The following is a 16,021-nucleotide window of genomic DNA, read 5'->3' as shown; positions in this document are numbered from 1 at the left end:
ACCACAACACAAGTCAATTAAATCAAGACAATCCATGACATCTTTATTTAACTTTTAGTGTATGAGGTAAAAGGAAAAGAAGTTCTTAATACTATACATAGCTATAGTAAAATATCTGAGACTTAAAGGGGATTACATTCCTCAAAAATTGAGATCAAGTAAACAAGCTTTAAAGCCTTGTATTTTCTGGTTGACTCTTCCCTGACAATAGTAACAAGTACTAATTAGTCACATCAAGTTCTTATTATTGCTGATTTGAAGCACTGGTTTCAGTCAATATCTACCAACTCCACTTCAAAAGTAAGCTTGGTATTTGGTGGAATTCTGTAGGAAAGGGTCAAGGAAAATCTGACGAGATGTGCTTATTATTAGTCCAGGAAGACTGTTCCAGTTCATGTAAGAGGAAGAGGTTTGTGTTTGACTCAGGGTAGCTTTAATTTACTAAAGGTATACTTAGTAATAAATAGAAACCATAAAAATCAAGTTTCACCAAGCATTCTTCTTACCTGGACACAAAAGTAATGCTACCAAATTAGCCGATAACTTACAAAGATTGCTACTTTAAGTGAATCAAAGTTTGTATGAGACAGAACATGGCATCTATTACTAACTTTGGATGTTTTCACACCAGATGAATTTAACTTTTTTAATATTACAGAGAGGACTTAACCTTACTCCTTATCCTCCACAAATCCCTGTATCAAACAGCTAAAGATTACTTTCCCACTTAACTATCGGATTGATTGCCTTTCTGCATTTTGTAAATGTTGACAAATAGCCTATCACAGAAACACTGTAATCATAAATAAATGCTTACAATATTATACGTTCCAATGTCTCCTTCATTTTATATATGGTAAACTATTGTGTTCCATTGCTAAGCTTTATCGTTCAGTTAAATGACACTGTAGCACAAAAATTTTATGTATGGGCATTGCAACTTGAAATAAAACATTTCAACCACAGTACATATTTATAAATATGATTCGCACACCTGTAGGATTAGAAATTTTAAAGGTTAAAGCTAAATAAGATCTCTTTACAAAAAAGGGGAGGGAGGGGGGTACCTCTAAAAGATGAAGTAAGCTTTCACTTGGTAAGCCCTATTTTGTAATTTAAAACATACACCTATTTTTTAATTCTATTTGGGGTGGAGGGATGGTTCAGAAGTTAGGTACCTATCTGCCTATCTTCTATCTGCCTGTAACTCCAGCTTCTGAGAAACTTCTAGTCTCCTTATAGTAGTATCCTATCACAAAAGTGGGGGGTAGGGGGGAAAAATCAGGAAATATTTTCTTTTTTTGGTTTTTTGAGACAGGGTTTCTCTGTGTAGCCTTGGATGTTCTGGATTTACTATGTAGACCAGGTTGGCCTCTAACTCACTGTGACCCGCCTGCCTCTGCCTCCTGAATGCTGGGATTAAAGGCGTGCGCCACCACGCCCCATGAAGACAAAATTTTGACTGTTTAGCATCAAGAGAAAACACTAGCCAGTAATTGGTGTCATATGCCTATGGCCTGCGCAGGACAAGGGGTGTCATCCACATTGGACATGCAGATACATGACCATCTGACTATGAGGAACACTACCTGGAAAGGATTCTTGACTTAATGGCTGGCTTAGCATTTTCACACCTAGGTAGTCGTTAAAAAATTGCTGAAATTTATATGCCTGTGTCTGTGAGCACATATATACCACAGCATGCAAATGGAAATCCAAGAATAACTTGTGGGCATTCTCTCTTGTACCATGTTATTTTTAAGAGTCTAATTTAGGGGGCTGGAGAGATCAGTGGCTAAGAGGATTGACTGCTCTTTGAAAGGACCCAGATTCAATTCTCAGAACACACATGGCAGTTCCCAATTGTTAATTCCAGGATCTAACACTCTTAACAGACATATGTGCAGGCAAATACTAATGCACGTACATTCTTTAAAATAATTCAGGTTGAAAGGCTTGGTGGTGGGATGGAGGTAGATATGGAGTGTGTGCTATAAAGGAAAAAGGATACTTGGCATCAGGCTGTCCTTTCTTTCCATAGGCCCATTCTGGCTCAATCTCTAGTCGAGCTTTTTCTCCTTTACTCATAGTCAGGAGCGCTTCATCCCACTAAAAACAAAAATAATGGCAATTTTCAAAACACATGTAAATATACTGAACAGCAAATACAACTATTTTTAAATTAATTCTATTTGGGGTGGAGGGATGGCTCAGAAGTTAGGCAGCTCCTATCTGCCTGTACCTCCAGCTTCTGAGAAATTTCTAGTCTCCTTATAGTATTATATACACAAGGCATACAGAACACAAAAATTTGTTTGTTGTTTTGAGACAACCTGGTCTTTCTATGTATCCCTTCCCTTTGTAGGCACCTTCTGCTGAAAGCAGCTTGTCATATTTTTATAGCTACATTAAGTAAGCGTTTTGGATGTCACCATCTTAATTTCTGAGGGATAGTCACTCACATGAAAATTTGAGAAATTTATCAACCTGACTTCTAATTTTTTCAGTACTTTGTAGTAATAGTTAATCCTACATAAGACCAACTTCTTAAGATTTAACTTTGTGCCAGGCAAGGTAGTGCATGCTTGTAGTTTGAGGCCAGTCTGGTCCAGAACAGCCAAGGCTACAAAGAAACCTTGTCATGAAAAACCAAATAAGATTTACTTCGTTACTTTTCATATGCATACTGTTGTCTCAAAGATTTCCTGTTTCTATAAGTGCTTTAGTGGAATAGATGTTTTCATTATATGTGGTACAAAAATCTTAAATGTGAAAGTTAAGGCTGTTTTCTGACAGTATTAGTAAGAAAAATAATAAATGTAAGCTTATACATAGGAACTACTGTATGAGTCCCCACTATATTAAATTATACTCTCTACTACCTATATACCTCTGGAGTTTGGCAAGTTCTCTATGTATCCCTGGCTGCGCCAAAACTTGAGGTGTAGACTCAAAGATCTAGCTGCATCTGTCTATAGAGTGCTAGGATGTAAGATTTGTGAGGAAATTAACACTTAGAAAACTTGTACCAGGTCAGTCAGCAAGGATACTACAAAGTCTGTATACAGACTTTCAAAGATTATTTCTGCAGTATCTCCAATCCCAGTTCTTGGACTTTAAAAAACTGTGTTGTGGTCGTTTGAATGAAAATGTCTCCTGTAGATCCATATATTTATGGATCTACACAGTCCCCAGATGATGGAACTGTTTGGAAGGATTAAGTGTGGCCTTGTTAGAAGTGTGTTGCTTGGAGTGGGCTTTGGAGATTTTTTTCCCTTAATATTTATTTATTTATTTAATGTATATGAGTGCTCATCTTTACACAGAGTAGAAGGAGGAATCCTATCTCATTACAGATGGTTGTGGGCTACCATGTCATTGCTGGGAATTGAACTCAGGACCTCTGGTGGCGCAGCCAGTGCTCCACTGAGCCACTTTTCCAGCCTGAGCACTGAGGTTTCAAAAGCCCAATGCCAGGCCCAGTTTCCTGACTAGTGCCTGTGGATCAGGATGTAAAGATCTCAGTCACTTTTCCAGCACCATGTCTTCAGTCTCTTGGCCATGTTGTTAATGGACTAAGCCTCTGGAACTGTATGGAAGATACCTGCCTTGCTTAGGTGTCTTCACAACAACAGAATAGTAACTAAGATGTGTTTAGAATCTAACCCAGGTAGGATCTTACATATGCTAGGCAAGTGTTGTACCATGAAGTTGCTCCCCACTCCCACAATCCAAACTTTTCAGAACCTTACACAACAAATAGCATGTGTTTAGAATACCTAGGGACTCATTTGCCATTCTTATTTACTTACTCCTCTGATAACCTTGCCTACTCCAACCTTAAAACTTAAAGGCTTGGCATTTTTCTTCTTCTTTGAACCTGCAAAACAAAATTTCCTCTTAATCATATACTATATACTTTTAATTACCTTCTAAACTCTAATATTAGGTATTTAAGAACTGCCCAATCATGATACAAATCTTTTTGTTTGTTTGTTTTTGAGACAGGGTTTCTCTGGGTAGCCTTAGCTGTCCTGGACTCACTTTGTAGACCAGGCTGGCCTCGAACTTACAGTGATCCACCTTCCTCTGCCTCCTGAGTGCTGGGATTACAGGACAAAAGTAATCTTAAAACGTGTTTGAGGTGTATATTGAAGTGTATACATACCTACACACAACACACACACACAGCTAGCTACATGTAGCATCAAAGGTGAACACAATTGAAAGCAAAGGACCAGGACTGAATCTCACTATGTAGCTGGCCTCGAACTCAGGACTTAAGACCCTGAACTTGCAATGAATTTCCTGCTTTTTTGACTATAAAGTGCCAGAATTAAAGGCATGAGCTACCACACCAGCTTAAAAAGCATTCTGGAACACTGCTAGGTTTGAATACTGTCTTTCCTTACTAGCGTGGTACGGAGACTTGGTCCCCAATGCTGCTGTTTTACGGTTTGCAGGAGTGTTAAGAGGTGATTATGTGCATAATATTAGCTAAATGAATAGTGGACTATTAGCAAAAGCAAGCTGAGCACTAACCTCCCTCAATGATGGCCACACAAGTGCCACCAGTAGCAGAGCAGATGCCAGTTCCACTGTTCTTGGAGTGTCACCACTGAGAGCCAAACTAAACCGCTTTTAATAATTTTAAGAGATCTAAGGTAAACATAAAGCTTTCCTCAAGTTGCTCATTTTTTGTTTGCCAAATGATGAAGATTAGCCAGCTAACAACCCACTGCCGAGAAAATCTTGGTACAAAAGACATCAGGGAAAAGTAATGGCAAAGAAAAAAAATCTCCATCTGTTCATTTGTTTACTGCACAAAAGATAACACTTACTTGTTTGAATATTAGTATCAAAAACAGTTCCATCCGGGAGTGTCCCTGTATACCAGCAGTGAACAACATCTCCCTTTTTAGGAAAGTTGGTTTTATCTCCCTTTTTTAGTACAGATTTTGTGTATTTCGGTGGACCCTAAAAACAAATGCACATAGTTATGTATGTCCTTTTTAAAAGGTGACAGAAATACTTGTAACTAATGGTTACTAAAGTCAGGCCAGAGTAACTAACTGTTGCCAACATCTGTGAGTTAAGAAACCTTGTCAACCAATGACAAGCATAAAATTCACTTCAAGGCCATGTAATGTCATTACTTAGAGCATCTTGGAAACTAAAATTCTTAAAGCATGACTATGTTAATTATTCTATACCATAAATTCTCAGTTGGATGGCTCGGTGGTCAAGAGCATTGACTGCTCTTCCAAAGGACCCAGGTTTAATTCTCAACACCCACATGGCAGCTCACAACTGTCTGTAATTGCAAGATCTGACACCCTCTCATAGACATGCAAGCAAAACACCAATGCACATAAAATAAAAATAAATTAAAAAAAAGAAAAATAATAAATTCCTAAGGTACTATAGCAGTCCCATCACCACCAATTTGAGTTGTATTGGCACCAATAATTGTGTTATGATTTTTTTTTTTTTACCATATCCAGTGAAAATGAAGACTGGTAATGCCTCCATCCACAGCCTGAATATGACTCCATAAAATCTTAGCTAGAACTATGTATGGTGGCAAATGCCTTTAATCCTATTACTCAGAGGCAAGACAGCAAATCTGAATTTAAGTCGAGTTAGAGTAATAAGCTGGGATCATATCTCAAACAACAGAAAGTTTTGGAGGTAAAAAATAGTCATGCAAATTAACAATTTCTGTATTTAGAGATGGATCTGCATTGTCCAAAATAATTTTTAGTCTGCAAATCTTTTAAAACAAGTAGCAAGGCTAGTTATCAAGGATTTAAAATATACTTGGTTCCTGAGTTTGGAAATGAATAAAATAGTATTTTCTATCTTTCTTCCTCACCTATTTGTAGCTGGTCAAGTCATGCATTCAATTATTATGTACACATGCCTCCCTTGGCTCTAGATTCCTTCACTGACACCATCACCACCACCCCTCCCAAATAAGGGTTTCTCTGTGTAGCCTTGGCTGTCCTGGACTCTGTAGACCAGGCTGGCCTCGAACTCACAGAGATCTGCCTGCCTCGAACTCACTATGTGCTGGGATTTTAGGTATGCGCCACCTCGCTTGACTCATATGTTTCAATTTTTTTAATAAAAAATTTTAGTGTGTATATGTACATGTCAGTGAGAGGCTACTTTCTGTAGTTGATTCTCTTTAACATCATTACCAAGTTTTATTTTTATCTGAGTGTTTGTGGGTGACTAAAGGCCAAAAGAGTATGACCCACTAAAGCTAGAATAATGGGTAGCTGGGTAGTTATGAACTGTCCACATTGGTGCTGGCAACTGAACTCAGGCCTTCTGGAAAAGAAGGAAGTATTTTAAACTTCTGAGCCATCTCTCAAGATTCATCTACTTCAACTTGTACATGAATTCTGGGTGTCAAAATCTGGGTGCCAGGCTTCCCAGTACATACCTGTAACCTGCTGAGCCATTTCTCTAGCACTATATTACAATTATGCATTAGTAGACTTTATACAAGGAATTTTACTTCCTCAGGAAGTCAATATTGTCTGGAGACATTTTAAATTGTTATTAAGTGGGAGGGGCTTAGGGACACTGTCCTAGTTTGCTTTCTGTTGCTATGACTGTGATAAACACAATAATCAAAAACAACTTTGGGGTGGAAGGGCTGGAGAGATGACTCAGTGGTAAAGGGTGCTCACTACTCTTACAGAAGTCTGGTTCAAATCACAGCACCCACATGACAACTCCAAGCTTTCTGTAACTCCAAATCTGACACTCACAGAGACATGCATGTAGGTAAAACACCAATGCACATAAAATAAAGGTTAAACAATTAAAATAAATAAATAAAGCAAGCAAGCTGGGCAGTGGTGATGCATGCCTTCAGTCCCAGCACTTGGGAGGCAAAGGCAGGTGGATCTCTGTGAGTATGAGGCCAGTTTGATCTACAGAGCAGGCATCACCAAAGGCAAGACTACACAGAGAAACACAAAACCAAAACCAACTTGGGGAGAGGGGTTTATTTCACCTACACATCTCCATCAAAGCTTATCACTGAAGGGAGTCAATGCAGGAACCAATGGGGAAAAGCTTACTGGTTTGTTCAGCTTACTTACACAACCTTGGACCACTTGCCCAGGGTGCCCCAACATGCAAATCTGATGGCTGTAAATCTCCAATGGAGGATCCCTCTTTCCATGTGACTAGTATCGTCATGTTGACAAAAACAACTAAACATCCTACAGCCCAAGACAGCATCCAACAACAAAGAAATAATAAATTAAGCCCCTCCTGTAACAAAACAAAAACCAATTAAGCAAACAAGCCTAATTTGGGCATGGTGGCCTATGCTTATGATGCCAGCACTTGAGAGACTAAGGACGGAGGATCATGTGTTCAAGGGCAGCCTGGGTTACAGCAAACTGGGGATTCTGTCTCTGCTTCCCATCTCCTTACAGAGCAAGAATTACAGGCAATGGGACTATTCCATCTGGTTTTATATGAATTTTAGGGAATCAAGAGTCCTCTAACCTGTAATGTCAGTATTTTTTTACCAACCGAGCTATTGTACCAGCCCATAATTTTTTTTTAAAGAGAAATAAATCCTGTGATCCACATGAGTACCCATGACAGCAGCCAACTGGATTCAGATTTTTAGAATACTTTCTTGTGACTTTGGCCATGTTAACCAAACAACATGAGTTCAGGCCAAGCCTAATGAACACTTTCTGCTCACTTCTTCACCATTTCCCCCCTGTAGTTCTAAAGTAGAAGCATAGAAACAACAGGGATGGATACAGGTTCAATGAGAGGATCTAGGAAGAGGGAGAGCGTGTATTTGACTTCAGTGTTCCCAATTTAATAAAACTGTAGGGCACAGGAAAAAGAAAAGAATTAAGTATTCATAGAGCTTCTATGCCAAGAACTAATGTCAAAGCTATAGGTCTTAGCAAGATTCACCAGATTGCTTCTGGTTTTTCTAGACAGGTTTTCTCTATGTAACAGCTATGGCTGTCCTGGACTCACTTTGTAGACAAGCCTGGCTTTGAACTCAGATTTGCCTGCCTCTGCCTCTGAGTATTAGGAATACCAGCAAAACACAATTTCTTAAGAACTCTTTAATACCTACTACTTTAAGTCTACTTTTAAAGAATGGGATATAAGATGGGCATGGTGGCACACGCCTTTAATCCTTGCACTCTACAAGTATTTTACTAAATTTTTTGTTTTGTTTGTTTTTCAAGACAGGGTTACTCCGTGTAGCCTTAGCTTTCCTGGACTCGCTTTGTAGACCAGGCTGGCATGGAGAGATCCGCCTGCCTCTGCCTCCAAGTGCTGGGATTAAAGGCGTGCACCACCATGCCCAGCTACAATTCTTGTACTCAGGTGGTTGAGGTAGAAAAATCAAGAGTTTGAAACCAACCTAGACTACGAAGCAAAACCCTGTCTCCAACACCCCCCCACCCCCCCACCCCCCAGATGACTTTATCTGATTCTTCAAACTTTTTAAGAGAACATAAAACTTGGGCTGGGAAAGATTAGACATGAACCCATACCCTGAACCCACGCATGGACTGTTTCCACAGCCAGGAACACCATGTTCATTAGAAAGGCTAAAAATAACTTAAAAGGAAGTTTCTTTAATTCAGCCCAACTTGGCTACAGAATCAGGTTCTTAAAATAGTTCAGAAAGCTTGGAAGCTCTGGCCAGAAGCTATCAGCTCTTCAGTTTATTTCTATACTAAGGATAATGAGTCAGTACAGTCCAAATCACAGCTTAGCTCTGAGAAAGTAGCTGTATTCAACCACGCCTTAGTTTATTTCAAGAGATAGAGATGTTAGGCAGGCTGGGGATGGAGCCTTATCAGGCCTTTAAGCCCTGCTAGGCAGGTAGGTGATGGAGGCCAGCCTGCACAATTTAGTGAAGACATTCGCAAAATCAAAACAAGTACTTGGCGTTAGATCCATGGTATAGCACTTGTCTACTATGTGTGAAGTCCTAGGTTCAATCTTTAGTTCTATATAAAGAAGAAAAAAAGAAAAAGAGAAATGTAAAAATATTATATACAAACCTCATCTAGAGTCTCTTCAGACTTGGCTTCTTTGGGTTTATCGTCGTTAAGCTTCATGTTTTTCACTTGCTCAGACACTTTACTTACAGTTTCAGTACCCTTGAAACGCTGTAAAAAATGTTAGTACTGAGGAGAAGCTAATAACAAGGAAGAGTATATAGATCTCCCTCCCTTCAATAAACATCTGCCCAATGAAGACATTCTATTGTTCTATCAATAAATCAAACAAAAGTATGCCATCAAAGGAGCTCATCTAAAAACAAAGACATTACTGATTTAAATGTAAAGTCAATAAATTATGACCATCAAACCATTTCATAATATAAATTATAAACAAACACCATGACCTCTGACAAGCAGCCCAGGCTAGAGAGATGTACACTGCTCTCAGCTCCTTCAATAAAATGTTCTGTAGTTGATGATCACTTCACAGCAAACAAATATTAAGTAACTTTTTAAAATCTGTTTTTCTTTTTTGGTTTTTTTGAGACAGGGTTTCTGTGTTAGCCCTGCCTGTCCCAGATTTGCTTTGTATTTGTAGATCAGGCTTGCCTCAACTCAAAGCAATCTGCGTTCCCCCTGCCTCTGCCTCCAGAGTGCTGGGATTAAAGGTGTGCTCCACCATGCCCAGCCTTTAGAGGAGGACTGTTTTTTGTTTTTTGTTTTATTTAAGATTGATTGATTTATTATGTGTTCAGTATCCTGCCTTCATGTATAGCTGCACATCAGAACTCATTATAAACTGTTATGAGCCACCATGTCGTTGTTGGGAACTGAACTCAAGACCTCTGGAAGTGTAGACAGTATTCTTAATTGCTGAGTCATCTCTCTAGCCCAAAATCTGTTTTTCTTAACATCTTACCTTCTAAACCGTCTAAATTCTTTAACAACCTGTTATAACAGTATAGAGAATGCCAACTGACTTAAATGGATTTACATAAGAATTTGTTGAGCCTGGAGTGGTAGTACACACCTTTAATCCCAGCATTCTTGGAGGCAAGAGGCAGGCAGATCTCTGTGAGTTCAAGGCCAGCCTGGTCTACAAAGAGAGTTCCAAGACAACCAGGCCTATTACACAGAGAAACCCTGTCTCAAAAAACAAAACAAAAACCAACCAAAAACTGATGTCTCACATTATAGGGGTAGATAATAAAAAACAACAAAAACCTGGTTCTTTTAAGAATACCCCAAACACTCAACCATGTTATACATTAGTTTTGCTTGATATGACAGAAAGTCCAATTATGTTGGGCGTGGTGGCATACACCTTTAATCAGAGCACTAGGGAAGCAGAGGCAGGATGATCTTTGGGAGTTCATGGCCAGCCTGGACTGCAAAGTGAATCTAGGACAGCCAGGGCTATTACACAGAGAAACCCTGTCTCAAAACACACACACACACACACACACACACACACACACACACACACACACACACACACACGAAGAAAAGAAAGTCCTATTATGATCACAGGAAAAAACCCAACTTGTTCTTCACAAAGAAAAGTGAATTTATTTTTTTAATTTTTTTATTTTTTGGTTTTTCGATACAGGGTTTCTCTATAGCCATTGTACACCAGGCTGGCTTCAAAATCAGAGATCTACCTGCTTCTGCATCCCAAGTGCTGGGATTAAAGTTGACCACTAATGCCTGGCAGAAGTGAAATTTCTATATGAAAGTCTCTTAAAAGGATGTTATCACTCACCTTACTTTCAAAAAGATGGTTATAGGCAGTCACCAAATGGTCCTTATTAGCAGTCTTAGCTACATTTTTTATATTTCCCAATAATTTATGCTCTGCAAGGAACTACAAAGAAAAAAGCTGATTAGTTAAAATACTTTCCCTTGAGTAGGAAGGATCTAAAATTAGAAAATAGAGTCTGGAGCTGAGCATGTAGCTGAGAAGGTAGAGTGCTTACATGGCATGCATAAAACTGAGTCTGTTCTACATACCACATAAACTGGGTTTGGTCATGCACACCTAAAAGTCCTGGCACCGAGAGTTTAAGATAGGCTAAGATAAGGGCTGGGCGTGGTGGCGCACGCCTTTAATCCCAGCACTCGGGAGGCAGAGGCGGGCGGATCGCTGTTGAGTTCGAGGCCAGCCTGGTCTACAAAGTAAGTCCAGGACAGCCCAGGCTAACACAGAGAGACCCTGTCTCAAAAAACCAAAAAAAAAAAAAAAAAGATAGGCTAAGATACTTGAGGCCCTGTCTTAAGAAAAGAAACAAACGAAGAAAGAAAAGAAAATGAAGCCTGGTGTGATGGGGCTGTAGTCTGAGGCAGGAGGATCCCCTGAGCTCAGCAATTCAATACCAGTGTGGCCAGATAGTAAGACCCTATATCAAAACCAAGAAACTCAGAAATAGTCTTTTTGTGCTAGCTGCTATGTTTTCAATAGTAGTAATGAAAAACTAGAATAAACACTGTATTTTATATCCCATCCTTATTTGTTTGTTTTTTGAGACACGGTTTCTTTATGTAGTTTAGCTATCCTGGATTCCTTTGTAGACCAAGGCTGGCCTAGAACTCACAGAGATCCCCCTGCCTCTGCTTCCCTAGGGCTCGGATTAAAGGTATGTGCCACCACATCCGGCTTATATCCCACTCTTTAAAAACAGATTTTAAAATATCAGGTATTAAAGAGCTGGAACTATAGTACATGTGGGCGACAAATTTATTCTAACCTTTCTCCTATTACAGAATACACAGAAAAGAATATCTAAGCACTAAGCATACTATAAGCGCTCCTCCTGGTAGAATGCTACTTGGCATGCCTTTGGGAGCCTCAAGCCATGTTGGGAATGGATACCCTGACCTGTCTACAACACACTATTTGGTAAGGATAGTGTACGGAATGTGGAGTCTTATTATCTGGACTAAAGTCTTAGCTCTTACTGTAGAGTAGAGACCAAGCTTTTCAAAAGAATCAGCTTTTGGCCTAGAGGATAGTCTGATGACCTGAATTCAATCCGTGTCGTGCACAGTAGGAGAGAGCAGAGTCCTACAAGCTGTCCTCTGTCCTCAAGTGTTGGGACACTTATGCCTACACACAGTAAGCCAATAAATAAATAAACAAATAAATAAACACATGTAAAATAACAAAGCACCTTCGAGGCTGAGGCAGGATGGAGAGTTCTGGGCCATCTTACGCTACACAGTAAGACTGTCTCAAGAAAACAAAAAAATTAGGCAACATTAATTTTTAAAAAATCAATTCATAGTCTGGTGAGGGTTAAAAATCTTGTGTGTTAAAAAGTGAAAAAACAAAATTAACTCGTGTGTGTGTGTGTGTGTGTGTGTGTGTGTGTGTGTGTACACCCAAAAAGCATGTATGATATGCTGAACTCAGAATTCCTTAGGTGGAGGTTCTTGTTTCACACTGAGCCAGGTGCTCTCTTACAGGCCAGCTGGCCTAACAGCTTCCAAGGATTCTCTAGTCTCCATTTACCACGGAACACCGTGATGACAGGCACACACTACCTCCTGCAGCTTCCGTCATTCTGGGCATCCTAACTCTTAGCATTCTTATGAGCCATTTCTCCAGTCTGGTCTCTAAAATTTCTTATTTTCTTAAAGCTGTTTTCTGCACCTATGAGGTTTTTTGTTTGTTTGTTTTTTAAAAACTACTTTTTGTCACTACTCCATTTTTCCTCCCCACTTTGCTCCCTTCCTCACCTTTTTTTTACACAGGGTCTCAATATGTACACCTGGCCAGCCTAGAATTTACTATGTAGTCCAGGTCAACTCAGAAATCTACCAGCTTCTACCTCTGGGATTAAAGGTATACACTACCATGATCTCTACTCCTATCAAATACATGATAAAAGAATGGCAAAAAGCCAAGCATGGTGGAGTACGCCTCAGGAAGGCAGAGGCAGGTGGATCACTGTGAATTCAAGGCCAGCCTGGTCTACAAAGCAAGTCCAGGACAACTAAAGCTACATGGAAAAGCTCTGTCTCTAAAAAACAAATAAATAAACAAGACTGTCAAAAGGAGACAAAAGTTGGTTATATAGAAATAACCAGTTACTTCAGCACCCCCATGACTTCTTGGAAAGGAGTCCAGAAAAACATCTAAAATATAACTATCTGCTATTCTGTGATTATCAAAAATAATGACCATCAACCAATTTAGCTAAGAGAATGATCACTGGGGAACATGCATTATTACAAAACTATTATGATGTTCCAAGTCTCTTGAAATTTCCACGTCAGGTCAATTTAACCTAAAAGTCTAAAAGTAACAAAGAACATATTTTTATTAAAGTCAACTTTCGGATAAGCTCTTTAAAGGCAGTGTAAAAGTAGTGCAGTGTTGAGGTTAGTGAATGCCTACTACTCTTACTGCTGAAAAGCATAATGGCTCAAGAAAAAAATCTATTAGCCTGGCATAAGGGTCTATTTGCAAAGGTGTCTTTCCCTGTTCACCCTTGTATATTCAAACATGGTTCTAATTCTTACCACAGATGCTACCTAAACACTGGCTGAACTATCTTCTGACGCCAGGATAATTATGCATATGCAAGGAGTTGGCAGTGTGAGAGTCCTTGAATCTCCCTCACAAGATCCTAAGTGAAAATACAATCTTTTCAAAAGAGCCTAGAAACTTTTTTAAAAAACGTTAAATAGTAGAACGTAAAAACAGGAATGGGTATGTGATGACCAATAGAAAGCATGCATTTAAATGGGTGTTATCAAAAGCATTTCCTTGGCTGAAGCTGGGCATGGAATCACAGAGCACTCCATATTTTGACATTTTAGAATCTGAGAAACTGAAGAAAGCCAAATTCAGGCCACACTTTATATTTCTAAGTGGTGGCTAGATGCACAACAACGTGTTATCATCAAACAATTTAACGAGGTAGGGAACACGACATGGTGACACATGAGTATTATCCCTAGCACTCGGGAGGTGAAGGCAAGCGGATCAGGAGTTTGAGGCCAGTCAGCACGTGAGACGCTGCCCCCCCCCCAAAAAAAATCAAGGTGGGGGCGGAATGAATGATTACTTCAGAAGGACAAAAAGTCAAGTCTGACAAAAATAACCTGTGACTACAAATGGGTGGCTAAGTGCGGACAAGGCTGAAAACTGCATTATACAACTAGCAATTTTCAAATCTGAGTGCTTCTAACCATAGAGGTCCATAGTATAAAAAATTCACATAAGTCCCTTAAGTATAAAGGTATTCTGTAAGAGATTTGGTAACAAAAAAGTTAAACAGTAATATATGGGCTTTTGAAAATCACGGATTATATAGTTCGGTATTTGATAAATTGGTAAGACAAGCAAGATGCACACGAGGTTCCCACACACTTTACAGCCCTCCCATTTCCCAGTGGCCAGCATTCCGCGCCCGGGAATCGTGCACTCCAGATTCCTCGCCCCCGCCTCAGAGGCCAACGACTCAGGCTCCTTTTTCTCAGGTGCTCGGCCCTCAAAGAACACAAATGAGACTTAAAACTACGACGGCAGCTCACTCGCCTGCCCTAGGAAACACGGCCGATCCCCGCTGTAGCAGGGGCAGCTCACGCGGGCCGCTTGGGCCTGGCCAGCACCCGTGGGCCACAGAAGACGAGGGCGGGGGCATCGAGGAATCCGGGATGTATGGCATCTCCGGGGGGTGAAGCGGCCCCAGGCCGACCCTGCCCGGCCGCCCAGATGCCTCTGGTACCGAATCTGAACCGTGATCCTGAAGAAACTTGATAATGTCCTTCTTGGGCAGCTGCTCGCTGCGCAACTGCTCTACGGTCCATGCACGCTGCGGAACAGCCGCCGCCATCTTCCCCTGCTGCCGCCGCCGCACTGAGCCAACCCGCCTCAAGTCCAGCGCCGCCCCGCCCCTGGGGCGTGGCCTGGGTTTGCGTCACGCTCGAGGGGTGAGGCCTCCACCAGGGGCGCGGCCCCGCCCCTGAAGCATGATCTGGGCATGCGCCATGCTCCGAGAGGGCGGGGCTTCTGCCTCTGTGAGCCTGCGAGACTCTGCCCAGGCCTGGTCTGGAGCTGCCTTCGTACTAGAGGAGACTGGAATGTGGGCTAGAGTGATGTCAGTGCTGGGTGTGAGGGCTTCGTTGAGTTCGCCAGCTGAATGCAATGACGACGTCAGACATCCTTTAGTTTGATGCTTTGTGAGGCGTTTCTTGGATAGTCATTACCCACACTTGTTTATTATTTACTTACTACCATGCATGTCTTTTAAAGGTACAGATTGTAAACTGTTTAAAAAAAACCCACCATTCCGGTTTTCCATCTTATTTTATCGAGTTCTACCATAATCTCATCTGGATTGATTTAGTCCTTGCCCATCAAAACAATTTACCCAAAACTAAACGCAAATCTCCCCAAACCAAACAACAGATGTTTGTCTACAAAATTAAAAGCCTGAATAAAACAATCTAATGAAACTGTACTTAAAATACCTCTTTTCAATAGTGAGAGTGGCAGAGAGCGGGAGCTACATGATGTGTTTGTATTTTGCTCCAGTAACTGAAGGAACAGGTTTGTATTGGATTTGTACTGGTACCTAAGTTTGAAGCAGAAAGCTACTAACAACTACACACTGACACTTACTGATCTAAATCTGTAATTATTATGTAATAGTGCAGGTATACGCTGATGGGATCCTGTATAGCTCCTTACAGGCTGAGGCAGGACACTGGCCAGTTCAAGACCCTTTTGGTCTACAAGGCGAATTCAAGGACAGAGTAGGCCTCACAGCAAGATCCTGTGTGAAACAGAAGCATATAGAGGAAAAAGAAAAAGAAACCCCATGGCAAACACGTGTTTTAGTTTCTCAGTGAATACAGGGCCAGAGCACATTCACTTTCTTGAAACAGGCAAAATATTAAAATAACAGATTGATAGGGGCTGGAGAGATGGCTCAGCGGTTAAGAGCACTGACTGCTCTTCCAGAGATCCTGAGTTCAACTCCCAGCAACCACATGGT

The 16,021-nt window shown here is 40.6% G+C and overlaps 1 protein-coding gene across 1 annotated transcript; it reads right to left on the bottom strand.

Annotated features, from left to right (window-relative positions):
* Positions 1–17: 17 nt before the first annotated feature.
* Positions 18–14,922, bottom strand: FKBP3 (FKBP prolyl isomerase 3). Its single transcript, XM_084793724.1, has 7 exons — positions 14,750–14,922; positions 10,780–10,881; positions 9,075–9,182; positions 4,842–4,977; positions 3,813–3,880; positions 2,012–2,109; positions 18–324 (listed from the first exon to the last, which is right to left on the bottom strand). The coding sequence occupies exons 1-7, from the start codon at positions 14,855–14,857 to the stop codon at positions 270–272; spliced, it is 675 nt and encodes a 224-aa protein (XP_084649850.1). The 5' UTR covers positions 14,858–14,922; the 3' UTR covers positions 18–269.
* Positions 14,923–16,021: the final 1,099 nt, after the last annotated feature.

Source organism: Acomys minous (assembly GCF_964271855.1).
Source record: "Acomys minous genome assembly, chromosome: 8".
Lineage (NCBI taxonomy): Eukaryota > Metazoa > Chordata > Mammalia > Rodentia > Muridae > Acomys > Acomys minous.
The sequence above is the reverse complement of the archived record's forward strand: the minus strand, read 5'-3'. Positions and strand labels throughout refer to the sequence as shown.